The sequence below is a fragment of the Hylobates moloch genome, unplaced genomic scaffold, assembly GCF_009828535.3.
Source record: "Hylobates moloch isolate HMO894 unplaced genomic scaffold, HMol_V3 SCAFFOLD_4, whole genome shotgun sequence".
NCBI classification, from domain to species: domain Eukaryota; kingdom Metazoa; phylum Chordata; class Mammalia; order Primates; family Hylobatidae; genus Hylobates; species Hylobates moloch.
This window is the reverse complement of record NW_026652279.1, coordinates 12,056,376-12,076,845: the sequence shown is the minus strand read 5'-3', so window position 1 is coordinate 12,076,845 and position 20,470 is coordinate 12,056,376. Positions and strand designations below refer to the sequence as shown.

Below are 20,470 nucleotides of genomic sequence, written 5' to 3'. Positions count from 1 at the left end.
TAAATAACTGTTATCTGAATCAAACTGTACAGATTCATAATTAATCTTATCTCTGCATTTGTTAACCCTTTTTTTGAATCTTCTGAGCTAGCTATATTATGCCACAGAGCATACTAGGAAAGCTTCTGGACTTTGTTTTGTTTTTAAAAGAGATTATACATTTTTAGTATATTTAAAAAGTTTTATCTCCAGGAACAGAATTTTTTTCACTTAAGCTTATTTAATACAAGAGTTTCAAATCTCTCTAAATGGGCTATGGCATAGTCTTATTGAGTATTTATTTTCAGATTTCAACATCTGGATAAAGTATTTTCTTTTTTTATTTTTATTTTTACTTTTTTTTAGAGTTGGGGGTTTTGCACTGTAGCCCAGGCTGCAGTACAGTGGTGTTATCATAGCTCACTGCAGCATTGAACTCCTGGGCTCAAGCCATCCTCCTGCCTTAGCCTGCTGACTAGCTAGGACTACAGGGGTGCATCACCACACCTGGCTAATTATTTTGTATTTTGTAGGTGAGGTCTTGCTATGTTGCTCAGGCTTCCTATCTCGACCTCCCAAAGTGCTGGGATGACAGGCATGAGCCACCGTGCCCAGCTGGATGAAACATTTTCAACGTGGAAATAAGGTGCCCCACCTAAGGCAGCCAAGGCTCTGGTATTCTCCAACTCTTCATCCACTCTCTCCTTTATCCACTCAGCCCCTTCCACATTTATCCCCCACCTTGGACTTCATGCACACCCCTGCCTCTGTATCCTTGCACTTGCCATTCCCCATAAATAAAATGGTCTTCCCTATCCACATGGCTCCATTACTTCTCTCAGGACTTTACTAAAAGGCACCTTCTCAGTAAGGACTGACCCTACCATATTTTCCAAAATGTTGTATTTCATTCACCTGCTGTATGTTTTTCTCTTTAGCACTTATCACAATTCAAAATACTTTTTATTTTAGGTATTAGTTTCTTTTTGATTTTTTTTTCTTTGAGACAAACTCTCACTCTTGTCCCCCAGACTGGAGTACAATGGTGTGATCTCGGCTCACTGCAACCTCCACCTGCCGGGTTCAAATGATTCTCTTGCCTCAGCCTCCCTAGTAGCTGGAATTACAGGTGCCTGCCATCACGCCTGGCTAATTTTTGTATTTTTAGTAGAGACAGGGTTTCACTATGTTGGCCACGCTGGTCTTGAACTCCTGACCTCAGGTGATCTGCCTGCCTTGGTCTCCCAAAGTGCTGGGATTACAGGCGTGAGCCACAGCGCCTGGCCTTCTTTTTGATTTTTTTTTTAATGGTATAGTTTGTTTTGTTCACTGCTGTATCCACAGAACCAGTTCCTGACATGTAGAGGCATTCAATTTAAAAAAATAAGTAAATAAATATAGGGCAATACAGTGCCTGAATGACGAAATTAGTTGGAACCAAATAGTTATCTCCTATAAATGGATCACATTTTCTCCAGTTTACCATGGATATCTCATTCCTGTTATCTGGCCCACTTTATTGATTTCTATTGTTTGCCCAGCCTCACTTAGCTTTTGAAATTGTAACCTTGAATCACGTTTGTAACTTATTATTCTCTCTGACCCATCTTAATTGAATCACTTGACTCCATAATCCATCGACAGTTATTACCACAATAGTTTATGTCCTCAGTTAAGATCCACTCCCCAACACCCAATTGTCTAAAAAAGTCATATATTGAAGCAAATGGGGTGACACCTATGAAAGGCTTATGGGACAACTGTATGCCACACCATACACCAGTGGAAAATCACAGCATACAATACATATACTTTAAGCCTAAGTCATATATTGGATAAGAATTCCACTGAAACTATGGGTTTGCAGAATTCCCCCATTTTGTTCAATTTCACCAAGTAACAGGTTCGGAACATTGGTCAATTACACATGACTCATAACTTTATTAAAACTTTTCAGATCTATATGAGCTGAATTCAAGCTGCAGCTTCAGAGCTAGCATAGAACTGAAAGACTTAATAATAACAGGAGAAACTCCTTTTGCCTCCTCACATATGCAGAATTGAAGGCACTTGTTTTGCCTTCAATTTTAGTTCCTTAACACGTGTTTTGAAGGCACTTAAGGAAGTAAAATTGGTCCACTGTATCGGTTAAATATTGCCATAATTACAGTGTAACAAGACATCTCAAATTTTAATGGCAAATAACAACAAGCCTTTATTTCTTGCTTGCTTATCTATGAGTCAGCTGCAGTTTGGCTAACCTGAATAAGGTGCAGTAGGGTTTGACTCAAAGCTGCAGGTGTGCCTAGGTCCATTCTACATGTTCCTCATCTTCCTTAGACCAGCAACTACTTAGGTATGGTATTAGGTTGGTGCAAAAGTAATTGCGGGTTTTGCCATTAAAAGTAATGGCAGTATTATAATATTCTCAATGCAAAAGCAGAACCTAAATTTGCAGGTATATCGCTGTCATCATATCGTTTATGTTGGCCAAGTCAAGCCACTAAGCCTTCCAGAAAGGAGCAGGAATGTACACTCCGCCATCATGAGGCCAAGGAAGGCTATGCCTATAAAATACTATTTAAGGGAATGAAAAAGTGTAGACCAATAAATTGATCTAATACATACCCACTATTATGCAAGTAGACAGATACCTGATATATCTGTAATCTTAAATCTTGGGATGCATAATCAGACAAAAAAAATCAGATAGTCCCCCTATTATGGCATAGGTGAACAATGAACATAGAAAATGAAGACTGAAGACTGCAGTAAATCACTTTACTTTCTGGACATTGAGTTCTAAGAACTCAGATGTTAGAACTGAAACTCTACAAAGCATTGGCATCTCAAAATTCTGAGACAGTAATAACCACAGAACATGAGGAGTAGCCTTGTCTCCAAAGATGTGGGCAGAAACCACCTTTTTGCAGTTTCTCTAATGGAATTACAATTAACCACAGGCCTGTTGTAGAATAAGGCTCCACTGGGTATTACGAGTTTGGTTTAATGAATACGATTCAACAGTGTACAGCATATTCTCTAAGTCTCTCTGGAAAGGCGTTTAAATGGTGATTTCACAAAATATTACTTTTAATCAAATCACATCGGGATGTCATTATTTAATAGTTTATCTTTCTCTAAATAGATTAAATTTTATTGGAGACCATTTTTTTCAGCCAAATGTACTATATATTTTTGATGAAGCCTTCTTACTATTTGACAATCTGCCCATTCAACCTGGCTTTCCCTGAAAAGAACTCTGTGCTGAAGAAGAAATGCATATGTTTATGTCTATAAATCCAAAGTGAACACAATATTTTCTTAGTCCCAAATTGCAAGATGCTTCCAGGACAAACAAAAGAATTGCCAGTGGAAACTCTGGATATTAGTATTTGAAGTGTTCTAGGGAAGCTGGAAATTTTTGTGAAATAAAAACATAGCGTAATTTGAAATTACACACATTTGCTGAACAAACCTTTGCCAAACTGGCTGCTCAGAGACTATTTTTCCACCCAAATAGTTTAATGGTTTTTCTTTTAAGTATTAGTTGAAAATATTTACCTACAAGCTCAAAGAAATGTTCTGGTATTGATTTAAATCTAGTTGGAAATTATTCTGAGGTGTGCGTGCGTGTGTGTGTGTGTGTGTGTGTGTGTGTGTGTGTGTGAGATTCATTATAAAGAAAAATACAGAATATTGTCAATAACAATGAAAACACAGGACATGACTTCTCAATTACCTAAAAAATGTCACTGGCAACAGTAAAATTACAAGTTACAAATTATGTCCTAAGAGAGTAGAATTAATCAATAGAATATGAGAGATTTGGTGCTTCAGCAGCACAAGATGAGAATTGAGGCCCCACTCAAGAAGTTGTGAGAAAGTGTTAAAAACTCCAAATCCTTCACAATATTTATTGAACAGAGAAGAATAACTAGCAACAGGCTAAAAAATAAATCCCCTAGCTTAAACAACTAAATAGAAGAAGGGATGTAAAATTTGCACAAGCTGACCACAACCTTTATTTTAAAAGAATAACTTAATGAATAACTTAATAAACAACTCGAAGCCAGAACTTCTCTCTAGATTTTACACCAAAATAGCTCAACACCAGCTAGGCTAGTGGATCTAATTATGTGCTATAACAGAGGCCACTTGGAGTACTGTTCCTTTTTTGCCAGAAAATTCCCTTGCCCCCTCAAGAATTTTTTTTATTAATGTTAGCAAATAAAGGAATTTCAGTACTTATTTTATGACCACTGGCATCGGTGGTTACAATTTGAAATAACTACCGTATCTTAGCAACTCTAATCTTAACAAAATAAATGCAGCAAGGAGCAAACAGGCTTCGCGCCATACTAATGTCTCAACAACATCCGAAAAAGGGGAAGGGGGGAAATAAATGAAGGATGACTCTCACTGTGCTGGTACTGTGGAATTGGCAGCTCTCCCATGACCAAAACATTACATTTCTTTCCATTTTCACAGCAGGGGCACCTGCAATGATATATTTTAAGAAAGCAAATTTACTTAGACCTAAAGGGGCAGGCATAAAAGAGAGAAGGGAAAGGATGATTAATCAGAAAGAGAAAGATGTGAGGGAAAAATTGAAATTATATCCTGCTTATTTATTTTTCTTATGATGGGGAGGTCACAGCAATGGTAGTATCTGTTAGTTGTCTCCTAAATTGCACTCCAATCAATGCTCATATTTGCACAATATGATAGTTTCCCCCCTTAGACACTAAAGCCTGAGGTAGCTCCAAATTCAAATTATAACTACCATCAGAAAGAAGGCACTACATAAATTGTGAATGAATGAATGAATGAATCCAGTTCTGTCCCTTCAAACTGGTTGGTAAATATTAAGGACACAAAGCTCTTGATTCACTTCATACCTCTAGATCAATCACTTAAAGTGTTTCTAATGTAGAACTTGGTCCAAGTGTACATCCACATGGATCTGAAGTCAACCTCAGGAAGTATACCTTAAAGAAAAGATCAGGGACTTTGTGGTTAGAAGGACTTGAGTAGGGACCTCCACTTCATCATTTCCTAGTGCTGTGAACTTATGATAATGTCTCTGAGCTTCCAATTCTTCTTTAGCCGAATGGGATAGAACTCCCTAGGAAATAAAATGACAGTGAAGTTGTCAATTGGAATAATGTCTTAAAGCTTCTTAGCCCATTTCCTGGTAAGTAGATTTACCATCCAGTGAGTCCTTTCAATTGATTTCCTTTCAATCGAGTCATGTAGGCCACCACTGGCAAACATATCACACATGATAGCCTACTCAATACTATCTTGTTTTATACTAACCAGGTTAATCACCATTTTTCAATACATTGAGCTGTTGAGTTCTTTTGTTCATTAACTCTTGAATCTGGTTATCCTGTCCATTTCCAAAGGCAAATTAACATCTTGTTTAAGCTTTAATTAACTCTTGTCTTTACTGTTGATTGTAAAAGCCTAAATATTGCTCTTCTAATCCAATCTTGTCCATTCCAATCTGCTGCCAGCATTCTCTTTCTAAATTTGACTATGTATTTTCCCTGTTTTAAATTCTCCTTTGTTTAATATATGCGCCTCCAAGTTCTGAGCTATGCCTACTTTTCAAGTTCCATTTCCTGGCATTCTTTCTACCCTGAACCCTACACTCCAGTTCAAACCAGTGTGCTTCTAATTCTGCTTCATAACCAACACTTTTTGGCAATTTTGCTCTCAACATAACATGCTTTTCAAACCTTTTTGCTCCATTTATAAACTCCTTCAGAGCTTGAACATTATTTCTCCAGTGAAGTCATTCCTGCAATCTATTTAGAAGGTTGATAATATTCTACATAAGATCATATCTATACAATATACTATGTCTTTATAGCACATAACTACAATGCTTTGCAATTATTTACTTACTCGTGTGTCTGTCCCATTAGACTGTGAGTCAGAGACTTCAGGACAGAGAATAATATGGTTCATTACTCTCATTGTCTAGCACAGCATCTGAATTTAATACATACTCAATAAATGTTAGCCTATCTCCTTTACCATTCTCCTTCCTACCCTTCAAATACTACAAAGATGGATTGAATTGACCTGTTTAGACTTTTATTTTGATCATTGTAGCATTAAATTCTACTTTACTTGTTAATGTAATGATTGATCTCATCTAAAAGAATACACATCTCTTTACTGCAGAAAACAGAAATTTATAAAAAATAACTTATGATATTATTTTAGTGCTTCATGAATATTTTTATATCTATTTTTTTTGATGACCATAACCCTATTTTGTGTGTTTGAAACCTTGAATCTTCCTTTAGGCTCGATCTCACTCTCTCTTTTTACCTTGGTCCCACTTGCTTCATATTGCATTGGCAAATGCCCATAGCATGTATACAGTAGAAACAAAACCAATAATAATGATGATTGGGATAAAAATAGTTACCTTTTGCTATTAGAGTCATAAATTCTGAAGATTAAAAGAGATATAATATTATATATTAAAATTCTAATCGAATTGAGTTGTGGCATTGATATGTGATTAAAAAATTGATATAATATAGGAAAATCCTATATGTTTAAACTCCTCTAGAAAATTTTCAACTAATTCATATAATAGATAATATATATTATATGATAAAGAATACATATGAAGTGCTCAAGAGCACAGTTAACTTTCTGTAATACAACCTTCCTGGTGGGCTTTAAAAAAACTATTCGCTAACTCTCTCCATCTCCAGGAGACTCATCATCAACCATTCAGAACTCCTCTGTTTTCTCCTTGTAAGAAATACTGCCAGAGAAACACAGCCTATAACTTACTGATAGAAGGGTGTCAAATTTCACCTTGCATCTGCTGAAGAATATCTCAAAATGGAAATAAAACCATAGAGGAAAAACTACCATTATGTCTGAAAAAACAGGGAAGTCATCCAAAGTTAGAAAAAAGGAGAAAAATCAATCCAATGGCCAAGAATAAATTCATTCAAGCAACATGAATTGATCTTCTACCATGTGATTGGTACTATGATTGGCATTCAGGAAAATAAACCAAAGAAAAAAAAATAACTATCCTTCGTGGTAGTCATGGAAACAGATAGGCGACCACTCACTGATTATTATGATATGCCCTGAGCCTTGTATTGTTCATGAATATTCCATCCATAACCTATAATTATGAATTATTGAAAAAAGAGTCCTGTCTAAATATAATATGATTTCTATTTTGTGAAGAAGAAAAGATATTTACAAATATTTAAGATGGTAGGGTTGTTTTAAGGGTGACAAAAAATAAAGGTCTATTGGTTTTTTTCTCCCTCTAAAAATGTTTTTTATACCAATAATAGTCTACTTTATAAAGAATACACAAAGCCTTGCTTTCGTAGTTTGGATTGCCAGATTAAATACAGAGTGCCCATAATTTTTTTTAGTATTGCGTCCCACATATTGCTATATAAATGTAGGTTGTTGTCAACAACCCCTTAAATATGTTTCAGTTATCAAGTATGTTCCTCGTATTTCATGGAACATCCTTATACTAACAACTGATTCGTTATTTAACTGAAATTCAAATTAAATTGTGCATCTGGTGTTTTTATTTGATAAGTCCGATAGCCCTATTTATAGTGATGCCCATCCAATGATCAAACTCCCCACTCTGAGTTCACTCTATGTTGTTTCAGTGGATCAGTGGATTGAACAATGATGAGATACCAAGCAGCCTACTTGGTCTTGTGTTTACAACAGCAGTGTTGTTCAAGCATTTAGACTTAGACAGTTTCTTTCCAGCTTACGTTCAAAGTGTTTCTGACATGTTGCTCAAGTAACAAAGTGTGACCTTTATCCTTTCCTCCTAGTGAACAGAACAGAAATTTTCTTTTTTTTTTTTTTTGAGACAGAATCTTGCTCTGTCTCCCAGGCTGGAGTGCAGTGGCGCAATCTCGGCTCACTGCAAGCTCCGCCTCCCGGGTTCACGCCATTCTCCTGCCTCAGGCTCTCCGAGTAGCTGAGACTACAGGCGCCCGTCACCACACCCGGCTAATTTTTTTGTATTTTTTAGTAGAGACAGGGTTTCACCGTGGTCTCGATCTCCTGACCTCGTGATCCGCCCTCCTCGGCCTCCCAAAGTGCTGGGATTACAAGCGTGAGCCACCGCGCCCGGCCACAAAACAGAAATTTTCTAAGGAGGTAAAAATATCAAAAATTAAAAATGGTGATGTACTATTCCAAGAATCTTATGGCTGTCAATACTTTATGCTTTTAAACAGCTGTTAGCGTTCACCCTAGAAGCATCTGAATATATCTGTGGGTTGTTTTTTTTTATGGTGTGTAGTGAACTTTGATATCTTTTGGGAATAAAAGAACTCTCTATCTACATACATATATTTAACAATGCAAGTTATTGTTATATAAATGCAGGCTGTTGTCAATTTCAGTTCCCTACCATATCAAAAGAACAAAGCAGGCAGGAAGAGCAAGAGGATGATCTAATATGCCTATGGTAATAACAAAGCCAGTGTCCTAAATTGGCAATGGCAGCCCTCTTCTGCGGAGATTGTTTTTAACACCATCAGTAGACATTCAAAAAAATTGGATGGTGACAGGAAGAGCACATTTTAAATTGTCAACCTTCATGATGTCCTTTTGAAGAATAGCAATTACATAACTCAGGGAGCTTTATTTTGCATTTGAAAAAAAATATATATATATATAAAGCAGTTTGCAAAAATGTTATGCAAGAATCCATATTCTGATTTCTTTGTAGAAATTAAAGTTACTTATTTTTGACTATAATCTCGTTTCCCTTTATTACCCAGTTTCTAGTTAAGGTTGGCATCAATATTAAGTAAGTAGTACAGAATTAAAACTGCTTTCTATTTAAGTTATTAACAAATTCATTTAAAGAGGCCATCGACCATATGCTATTTCTTAATCATATTCAAAGTCGAGTTTGTGATTTTCCAAGAATCATGTACTTTTTAAATCTATACAGCATTAAAACATTAAGAGTTTGTTAATATTCTAATATTTTGTTAAAGTTTTAAGTTGTTTTCTCTTAGGCAATGAGAGAGGAAAATGTTATCCAAAAGTAATTTTATATCACCAAAATTTCATTTGGTTTTTTTCTAATTCTCGTCTTCTTTTGAAATAATTTTAGAAAAAAACTCTTTTAAAAATGCAGACTTAACGCCAAGAGAAACGCATTGCAAGTACCCTAAATAGTTAATGTATTTTCTAAATGAATGATTTAAAATAGCTATTAAAGGAGAGGAAATGAGCTTAGGTTTCTAGTAATGACTTCTCCTCTTCAAAATGAAATCTGTAAATCCCTGATTGCAATTCCAAATTCCCTAAGGACCAGCGGTTCTGGGACCAGGGCTCACTGGCTTTATGTCTAATAGCACCAGATAAGTAGTATGATTTTTATATATATAATTTGGGGGAATATTCAGAATTTATAGTCCTGAAGACAATTTATGAATGAATTTCCTTTTTAGAGTACATTATTCTAAAAATCAACTTTTCCACCCAAATTGTAAGCAGAGCACATAGGAATGTGAGAGGCATGGGTATATACATAGAGACATATGTGTATGTATTTATATATGCATGCACACACATGCACAAAATATAAGTACCATTTTATTCATAACAGCATAATGATTCAGCCTGTGATTGTTAATAAAAATGCATTTCTAACCATCAAATTTGAGTCTATTATTCTAAGTTAATTGCATTTGCCCTAAAGAGACTTACAGCTGGCTGTCAGCCTGTTTGTGTCAGTTTCATTTTATTCATCAGTCAGTCTTGTCTCTTCTTCTTTTTACATCCCATATATTGATCAAATAGATTTGTTAGCCTACTCACAGCTTTCACAGCATTAAAAAATTAAAAATAATCTTGATATTATCATCAGATGCATTTGATTACTTCGTTCATTTGCATGTTATTTTAACTGATATTTCAGTAGCAAATAGAATGCCCTTTTGACAGGCCCATAAGACTGCCATTAAATATAATAGATGTAACTCACTCAAAGAGGCATTGAGAAAATGTTAAACATGAAAAAGTCTACACTGCAGTGGTCGGCAGCATTTCAGCTTTTCAGCTGGAACAGAGAATACTCATCATGGTAAACATTAGTTCCTTACTGGAGTGCATTACAGAGTAAGGAAGCATCTTGTTAAAATTGGTCCTCAGCAATTATTAGGTGGTGAAGTGGATTAAAGAAATAATGGGCACCTTGTTCCCATTTGAGCCAAAGAAAACCAGTGGGGGAAACCGAAGAGCAGGGAGGTTAGGCTAGGAAAGTAGTTAAGGTGGAAAATCTGTGAAGAATTAGAATCTTCCATATGTGAGTCAAGTTGCATAGAGGGGAGATGAAAGGCATCACAGGGTGAGGAGATAATTAGCAGATCAGAAGCAAAGCAGTTAAAAGGTGACCCTTACCTCCTCTGTTACTTAGTCTAGGAAACTATAGACAATTATTACAGTGTTTTCTCCAGGGATGTGTGATACAGTTCCTCCACATATCCTCCTAGACACAAAGCTCTCTCAGAATTGTCATTGCATTGCTTGAGTTCAGTGCTTTTTATGGAAATTCCTTTACATCATGCCAGCCTTGTCTTTCAACCTTGCTTTAGATCAGTGATGCCCAAGTGAGGGTGATTTCACTCCCCAGGGGACATTAGGAATACCTGGAGACATTGGAGAAGGTGCTGCTGGCATCAAGTGGGTAGAGGCTAGGGAGGCTGCCACCCAACCCAGAATGCATAGCACAACCCCCCACGACAAAGAATTCTCCAGTCCAAAATGACGATAGTGCAGAAATTAAGAAACCTTGCTTTAGATGTGTGGCTGAAATACACTTAGAGCCAAAAAACGAAAACTACATCACAGTTCAGCAGCAGCGCAGTGAGTAGGATTTAAGCAACTCTGAAAGAAAGAGAGCAGTGCAGCTGCTGCACACAGAATTTCACACTGGCCTATTAAATAATACATTTCATTACCTAGACCCCAGGAACATTTGAGCCAAATAGAACCCCAATTTTAAGGAAAACAAAGAAAAATGAAAATTATTGCTTGACAGAAGACATTTCAAAGGCCTCCAAGACAAACCAGCAGAAAAATCCCCAATAAAAAGACTCAGCAAGAAAATTGTGTCACAGCCCCTAATCCTCAACAGACCTTAACAAGATGTTCATGAGCCAAAGACTCTTGTCTGCAGAAGACAAAAGGCGCAGGAAACAATATAGTCTAGAGAAGGATTATCATTAAGAGGCAGGAGAAAGATAAAACAGATCCCACAACCTTACAATTAGAACTCCTAAAAAGAATAACCAGAAATATGCTAAAAACCATGTCACAAAACGGTTATATCATTCTGCTCTTGGGAAATTAGTATTTAGGTTAGGCCTGGGGCAATTTTTTAAAGCCTTTTTTTGATGGTTGTTTTTTACCCACCTGCCTAGACACCCCTGCCACCAAACCCCTCCCTGGCACAGATGGCCAAGACATTTGCTTTTTCAAATACTCCATATTTCCACAGCCACCCACCAGACAAAAATTAGATTACCAATGCTTGTGTAAACTTTCCAAGCTCTGACACAATAAGATTCCAGGAAATGTACATGCACAGCTAAAAGCAGCATTATACATAATGCACTGTAATTCCAACAGACAAGTTGCTATCTTCGATAGATATACACATTTTTCATGCCAAACACATGAACGTCAATACATTTTTCTCAAGTTAAAATGGAAACCATTTAACAGATATAATGGGCACAATGAATTTCATTTTGCATTACTAATGCAGCAGAGAAGGAGGGAAGTTTTGGAAAGGATTGCAATGAGGCCAAGAACAACAAGAAACAACTTAGAAGCTATCGTGCTTGTCCAAGTAACTGCCCCAAAGCATGGTCATGGGACCTATGGGCCACTGAGATTTCATATTCTCTATTATCTAATTCCACAAAAACAAATTTTCCACAACTGGGAAAAAAGTTTAAAAACTGACAAGATCATAGCTGTGTTTTTGCAAAAAGATCAAGAGGATGTCACTATGTGTTTTTCCCACCATTTCCAAAGAGATGTTATCAGAGCCAACTTGATTTTAGGGGAGATTAATCGGAGGCATATGAATGAAATGATGTGTCATATAAAAAAATGTTGGAAAGATACTCCAGAAGCCCAATCCCCAGCCTCTGCTTTTACCAGTAGAAATACATATACTCCAAGACTCCTTTTCATCCCTATTATACATATGTCACGATAGCAGTACACATCATTGGCCCTTACCCTTACGAGGAAATTGTCTCTAGTCTTTCTGCCATCAAAGATAGTGTAGTCAGCCATTGCACACAGAAGAACTGTGTTGGTGCCACCTACTAGGATTAGATAATAAACTCTAAGGGCCTAAACAAATGTTATTATACAGTTTAGAATGAAACTTTTGAGCACAGGTTATTGGAATCAGGCAAACCTTTGTTCTAAGCCCATTTCTACTACTTACACACTGTGTGAGCTTGAGCAAATTACTTCATCAGAGTTTTAGTTTCTCCATTTGTAAAATAGGTATAGTATTTTCAACATTAATGTTTTTTAAGAAGGATTAAATGGACTTATGTGTGTAAGGCATTAGGTGCCTTAGTAGCAGCAATGTTTAGGAACAGCAGGACATGACTGAACACTCTGGCCCTACTTGGTTAAAGTCTTTGCTTCCACCACTTTCTGACTCTGTGAGCTTGGGTCAGGTACTGAGTATCATTAAATTTCAACTTTCTTACCTCCAAAATGAGAAAAATACTAACAAGAATACCTTTAGCAATGTTATGAGGATTCAAGTGTGATAATAAAAATAAAGGGCTTAACAATTCCTACCATATATCCCATGATGTTTTAGCCCTAATAATTCTTTTCATCATATTTACAAATGAGATATAAACTTTTTTAGTGTTAGTCACCAAAATGACGGGTGAAAACATCTCAAAATGTAAATGCACATACAAAGATAGACTTTGAAAGAAAACAATTGGAGAAGCATAGCGCATTCTTCATTATGTTTCTCATGAGTTCCAGCAATAATTTGCCTTTCTTTGATTTTATGTTTGCCTCTAGTATACAAAGACACACCTCTAAAGAATGAAGTTTTAAAGTAGGAATATGATGATCTTTAGGAAGATCCGTTCTAGCAATTCTTCCAAAATATCTCAACTCCCAGGAACTGATAAATTTTTCGGCCTGTATGTCATTTATGGTATCCCATCCATGTACAGAAGTCAGTGTTACCGCAGTCACATCACAGGCTAAAAACACTGTGACAGCAAATTGGTTACAAGTTGTAAAAAATGGTAGACACAAAAAAATGAATATGCTTGACTGTGAAAGGCCAAGATGAGCTAGTAAGCTATTAACTTGGCTCATTTATCAAATGATGAATCAACTTTTATGAGAAATATTCAGTGTTTTCAAACTGCTTATCAAGTGTCCTAATTCTGTCATTTTATGGGCCTATATCATTGAAATTTTCAGAACACCACTTAATATCTTAATTATTAAATTACAGTGATGTGCCCCGGAGTATGAAAATAACTCAAACTTGTGGCTTGTTTCTGTCTTCTTGTGCAGAATAAACTAGGGGTTTCTGAAATGCACCATGTTTAGCCAGGTGAAAAATAAACCAGATTGGTACTATAGTCAGCAATAGGAAGATGAACAAATTAAGTACTTATAATTGACGCTGGAGGAATGAAAGAATTCACACTTTCTTAGAGCTATTATTTCAGACAGTCTGGTGTCAGAATTAAAAGCCAACCAGTGCATCTGTTTATATTGCCAAGGATTTTCACAGTAAGAAGGGCTAGGAAACACATATTTTTTAATTAGGGTCCAAATTCCAAAGAACACCAAAAAATAGTATGTCAAAAATATATGTTCTTATGATTTTTATTGTCCAATGTCTAAACAAAGACAAAAAACCACATAGCTCACTTCTCCTTCACAAACACAAGTGGAGAGATTAAAAAAAAAAAAAAAGTAATTCTGTCGCTTTGGTCACAGACTTTTTTTTTCTTTTTTTTTTTTGTTATTTTGCTTGTTTCTGGCTTAGCTACTGTTTTTTTTCCCCAAGATGAAATAATATAGGAAAAGCTGATTAAGGAAACTTCGTTCACATAGAAAGTTCACCAGAATGGCTCTGTTACCAAGCCTTAAAAGTTGAATTACAATGGTTATCCAAAATGACCATTTTACACTTTAAAATACATCTCTTATTTTAAAAACTTACATTAACTCCTTGCTTATCTTGAGCTTCTAGTTAAAGAAATGTCCTGTGTAAAATCCATACTGATGTATTGAACACTGAAGCACTCAAAACTATCATTAACCTATTTTTACTTCTCATCAGCAAAATTAGAAAATTAGGTATTTTCTTCAATTTCAAAGCTTACTCCTTTGATCAGTGAAAGAAACAGAACACACACACACACAAAGTAATATTTTGTCCACAAGAGTAAACAGACTTCATTGTCTCATTTATTTATTCAACAAATATTCATTGATGATCTATCTGCCAGACACTGGACTGACTATTGGGAAATACTGAGTTGAACGAGACGTCACTGTATTTAGCATATAATCATAACATAGGACGATATGATCTCCTACAGGAAAAATACAGGGCTCTGGGGAAGCACTTACCAGGAGAGAAATGATGAAATAGACTTGAGAGATGAGCGGCCCTCATTCCCTTTGTTTGACCAAAGAGGAAACTGAGGTCTAGAAATGTTAAGCTTCAGAATCACAGAGCTCTTTAGTGAAAATGAAACTAGAATTTATGTGTCTCTAAATTCAAATTTTATACTCTCTTGATAGTAATGTACTCCCTAGAAAGTGATTGGCTTTGTTTTCCTCCAAAACAATAATGATCAAACCATGAACTTCAAGACAGTTGACTAAAGTTGGAAATGTTCTCTTTGGGAACAGAGTCAATATCCAACCTAATTGCATAACATCCTTAATGGTGGAGAAGCATTGAGAACTCAGACAGCTGGGGTCTAATCTTGCATTTCTATACCTAACAGCAAGGGTAAGACTTGGACCTTGGGCAAGAATGAAACTCTGAAAATCATTTGACTTTTTAAAACAATCTTTGAAATCAAGATAACAATATCTACAAGATACAGGTAAATTTCATGACATAGTTGAACTGAGTAGGTACTCAACATAACATACGCAAATTCCTAGCCCCACTTTTCACTATTGCAAATTGAATAGAACTGACGAAAGACCAGTTCAGCAGAAACCACATCTCAGTTTCTTTATTCCTTTCCATTCATTTTAGCATAAGATTCAGCCTCCAATTTTAAGCCATTTTTGTAGATCATTTTTGGCATACCTTCACAAAATTAAACATTTCCACTCTGTGAATATTTTAGGAGTTAGAAAGCAGAGATTAAACAATTAGATTTAGAGAATTTAATCAGCATGCATCCTCCAAAAAGAGATGGGAAGAAAATAGAGTCAGAAGAAATATATAAAATTAATTAAACCTCCTATGCAATTCTGTGAGTCTCTTTCCATTACAGGTCATAGAAACCTAACCAGTTTAGATAAAGAGGGAATTTGTAGACTCACATATCTAGGATGTCCAGATGGAGACAAGCTTCAGGAGCAACTAAATATGGAGACCCAAACAATACATTTGGAATTTGTCCCTGTGGCTAAAGTGCCCTGCCTTTACTTTCTTTTCTTGGCCCCCTTTTGGGGGTTTATTCTCAGACAGACCTTTTCTTTTTCTTTTTTGAGACAAGTTCTCACTCTCATCCAGGCTGGAATGCAGTGGTGGGATAATGCCTCATTGCAGCCTTCACCACCCAGGCTTAATAGATCTCCTACATCTGCTTTCCAAGTAGCTGTGACCACAGGCATGTATCACCATACCTGGCTAATTATTTATTTATTTATTTATTTATTTTGTAGCGCTGGGATTTCCACATGTTGCCAGGCTAGTCTTGAACTCCTGGGCTCAAATGATCCTCTTGCCTCAGCCTCCCCAAAATGTTGGAATTACAGGTGTGAGCCACGATGCCCAGCCTCAGATAGACTTTTTACACATGGCAGAAAAATGGCTTCTGTCTATCCAAAGCCCAAATAGTGTTTACACCTTACATAGAAGGAGAGAACTGTTACTCCCAGTATGCTAATTTCAAGTCTCAGGGAACACCTGGATTGGTGCTATGCGAGTCTCATAACCATCTTAGAACAAGCTGCTGTGGCTAGGAGATAGAGGACTCTGGCTATCATATGTCTGTGTGAGGAGCAGGAGAGGGCAAGCCATTTCCACTCAAGGTATAAGGAATAGGTTCTTCACTGTAAAGTACAGTTCTCTTTCCTGAAAAAGGGATCCTGGACAGGCAAAAAAAAAAAAAAAAAAAAGATACCGCTCAATTAGTTTCTTTTCGAAAAAAAAAAAAAAAAGATACTGCTCAATTAGTTTCTTTTCCCTTCTCTTTCAGGATTATCCACCTCAATTCTAAATCCTCTTGGAGATCCTGGTAAGTTCATCCTCCTTTCTTTGTGGTAGCTTCCTATAGTGACTAAGGGACAGTTTCCGAGCAATATTTAAGGAAAAATACTCCGCCTTTGTCCATGCCCACAATATGGCTGCCATGGCACCAGCATACAAATCATAACACATGCACATTATTCAAAGCTCATTGAGGTATGTTTCACCTTAGAGGTGCTTATAATCTGTGTGTGTATATATGTTAGACGACAAAAGATGAACAATCATTTCCCTATTTAGGCAATACATGAATTCCAAGTTTACTATATGTAGGACACTAGGTTTAGCTCTATGGGTGTATAAAAACCTTAGTGTCTGTCCTTGAATGATTGAGGAAGAAGAGTAAGAGGTATAAGACATCACTTTTAGCATAGCACGATGGACAGCACGTGGAGCTAACATCTGAGCTGAGTTTTGGAGGATAAGTAGAAGTTTCACTGAAAGGAATAGGAAAAGAAAGGCATGCACAAAGAGGTCAAGATAGAAAAGTTTGAAATGTGCTTTTTTATTTGGTTAAAAGATCACACATATGAGAGGGATGGGAAATAAACATAGCAAGGTAGTGTTTAAGCATTTATTAATAGAGGTCTGTCCATATTGTGGTGTGTCCACACTGGAGAATATGATGCAGTAATTCTTTAGGTTGAGGAAGATCTAAATAAGCACACCTCCAGGATATACTAACAAAGGGGAAAAATACAGCTTCCTATTAATAAATACAGCTTGGCCCCATTTACATTAAGTAAAAATCAGATATGCAAATGTTTGTGAATGTATGCAAAAGATCTGGAAAAGCTTTATCCCAAACTGACAATAGGAACCAAATAAATTTGTCAAAGAGCAGTGAGAATGGGGCAACCTGCAGTAATGAAGTGGAGATGTTGCCTTGACGTTGACACATCTGTGTTGCTTAAGCTATGATTTTTCACAATAGAAACTTACCTACATGTTACTTGCTTAATAAAGAAATATTTTTTACATAAATAAAAGTTTTCTGCTAGGCGTGGTGGCTGTTACCTGAAATCCTAACACCTTGGGAGGCTGAGCAGGGAGGATCACTTGAGGCCAGGACTTTGAGACCAGCCGTGGCAACATACCAAGACCCCATTCCTACAAAAAAGTTTTAATTAGCCAGGCATGGTGGTATGCGCCTGTGGTCCCAGCTACTCAGGAGACTGAGGCAGGAGGATTGCTTCAACCTGGGAGGTTGAGACTGCAGTAAGCCATGATTGTGCCACTGCACTCCAGCCTGGGTGACAGAGTGAGACCCTGTCTCAGAAAAAAAAAAAGTTTTCTAGTAAAATAAGGGTCAATTTACAAGCCCCAAAAGGAGTGTGGACTTTAAAAAATTAATATTATAATTATTTTTGGTTGTCAATGTGGAGGTTGCTAATACATTAAGGTTTACACATTAGTAAGAAGAATGTGTTGCAAGTGGGAATATCTTAAGGCTAATAAACAAATAGGCAGGTAGAACTCTTTAGAGGCCATTCCAAATATATATGTATAATAAAATACATAAAAGATACAATAAGTGAATATATATGAGTGAATAATATGGATTAAGGGAGATCATCATTCTTTTTTAAGTGTAGGGAGTTTAAGGTCTCAAAGTGATGTCTCTGGGAAAGTTCTTTTGGTAAGTGTCTAAAAGACAACACATCTGGATCTGTAGATCACAAGGGGCCAAGTCAATTTTAGTTTGGATTTAGCAGTCATCTATGCAAAGGAGATAGTTGAAGAATGAATAAGGTCAACAGATCATTAGAGAGTAAGTTAGGTTAGCAAGGGAAAGAGTGAAGAGAGCTAAAGCCAAGGTCTTGGGAAAGAGTATTCATTAAGAGAAGTAGAATAATGCATTTGCTCATTCATTCGCCGCTAATATTTTTCAAGCACCTTGTGAAAAATCCTGTGCAGGTTTTGAAGACAGAATCGTGATGGTGGGAAAAATGGCATGGTGACTGCCCATAGGAAGCTTACGTCCACTGAACCACTAATAGGAACATTTAATGAACATGTATTGTCTTTGCTATGGCATTTAAGTAGCACATCAACCTTTGAAACAATGCTATAATTATTTCTTTTCTATGGATAAAAAAATGAGGCTTAGTGACGAGGGACAATTTGTCCTAAGTCATACAGCAATAAATTATCAATGGCCTGATTTGAATGCCAGCTTTGTCTGCCACCAGAACCCTTACACATTGTGCAAACTAACATATTCAAGAGTGGCCAGCAAAGGGGTCATAGAGAAACCTCTAAAATAGGAGAAAAACCAGGATTCTACATTAAAGAAGACAAGGACAGAGCCATGAGCCTGACTGACCAAGTGTCAAAGATGGAAACTGATTAAAGATCATTGATTTGGTGATTAGAGACATGTATTCGTGCGTTTAACATTCATTCAGCAATTATTTATTAAGCACCTGGCATGTATTATCGCATGAGCTTCGAAAGGTCAGTTTAATTTGCGGGGAGACGGAAGCCAATTGTGAGGGATTAAGGAGTGAGTGGGTGATGAAATAGTATGTATTAAGGACTACCCGGAGGAATTTGACGATGGAAAAAATAGTGCACAAAGGATTTATAGGCTCTGGTACACCTAAGCATGCATCAAGAGGGAGAAAGCAGTCAGTAGAGTAAGACTGAACATGGAAGGAAAGAGGATGACGGTTGATGAAGACACATCTTTTGTGGATGGTAAAAGAGATAGAGGTGTAAACCCCTCATTCAAAGGTTCACCTTTCAAAGATAGAGGGCCCCTTCTTATCCAACAAAGGTTGGAAAAAAATGCAAAGGAACAAAGACATTCTGCAGCAAAGTGCAATCATAGGAAACTGTGCTGATAAAATCTCTTTGGGACAGAGGTTCTCAAGCCTGGCTATACATTAGAATCATCTTCACAGTTGCTAAAAATTGTGATGCCCAGACTGCACTCCAGACCAAATAAATCAGGAAACCGTGAGGTTTCTTCAGGCCGAAGACGTCCAAGGCAGCGTTTCAAAAGTGACAGGCAAGATTTGAATAAGAGAGAAGAAGAGGAGGCATTCCATGTGATGACAACGTAAGCAGCACCAATTAAAAAATTAATTTGCTTGAAACAAAGGAAGCAAGGAAGAAGTGAGGGATGAAATAGAAAAGTTGGTCTGTGAGCAGATCACAAAGAGTTCAAATTGCTGCAAAGTAGATGTATTTGTGTCCATTACTTGTGACCATAGCTCTATGAAGCACCAGAAACTTTTTTTTTTTTTTAGCCAGGGTCTCACTTTGTCACCCAGGCTAGAATACAGTGGCATAGTCATGGCTCACTGCAGCCTCGACTTCCCAAGCTCAAGTGATCCTCCCACTCAGCCTCCCAAGTAGCTGGGACTACAGGTGCATGCCAACATGCCTGGCTGATTTTTCTATTTTTTGTAGGGGTGGGGTTTTGTTATGTTGCCCAGGCTGGTCTCAAACTCCGGGGCTCAAGAAATCCACCTACCTCAGCTTCCCAAAGTGCTAGGATTACAGGCATGAGCCACTGTGCCTAGCCTAGCACTGAAATTTTATCAGTACTCTTTACTTTTTATCCCCAAACCTCATCAGAGTGTCTAGCATACAGTAGATGTTCAAATAACATGAGTTGAATAAATAGCTTAATAAATAAACAAAAGTATTTTTTAGGTGTCAACCCAGCCCTCTCTTTAAGTGTCTAGAATACTTGAAAAGTGGAATTGTCTCATACCCAATCCCAAGTCATTCATTGTACTTGTCCACATCCCACTCAGATATTTCTGGGTCTCATTAGATATGACTCCAGTCTTTTTATTCTTAATGTGTGTATCAGAATTTTATCAAAGTTTGTCAATAATGAGAAAACAATGGGCAAGGCACCCAACTATCAGATGACTCAGCATTTTACTCCTAGGGTTTTAGCCAAGA

At 36.9% G+C, this 20,470-nt stretch overlaps 1 protein-coding gene across 2 annotated transcripts in view; it reads left to right on the top strand.

The window, feature by feature from the left end:
* MDFIC2 (MyoD family inhibitor domain containing 2) overlaps window positions 1-20,470 on the top strand; it is a 120,063-nt gene that overhangs the window by 60,420 nt on the left and 39,173 nt on the right. The window contains exon 3 of one of the 2 annotated variants that reach the window (XM_032149088.2): window positions 16,500-16,538. The exons of the other annotated variant lie outside the window; for it this stretch is intronic. Coding sequence (XP_032004979.1) covers window positions 16,500-16,538 — 39 coding nt within the window. The remainder of the gene's footprint in view (window positions 1-16,499; window positions 16,539-20,470) is intronic. 2 annotated transcript variants of the gene reach the window in all.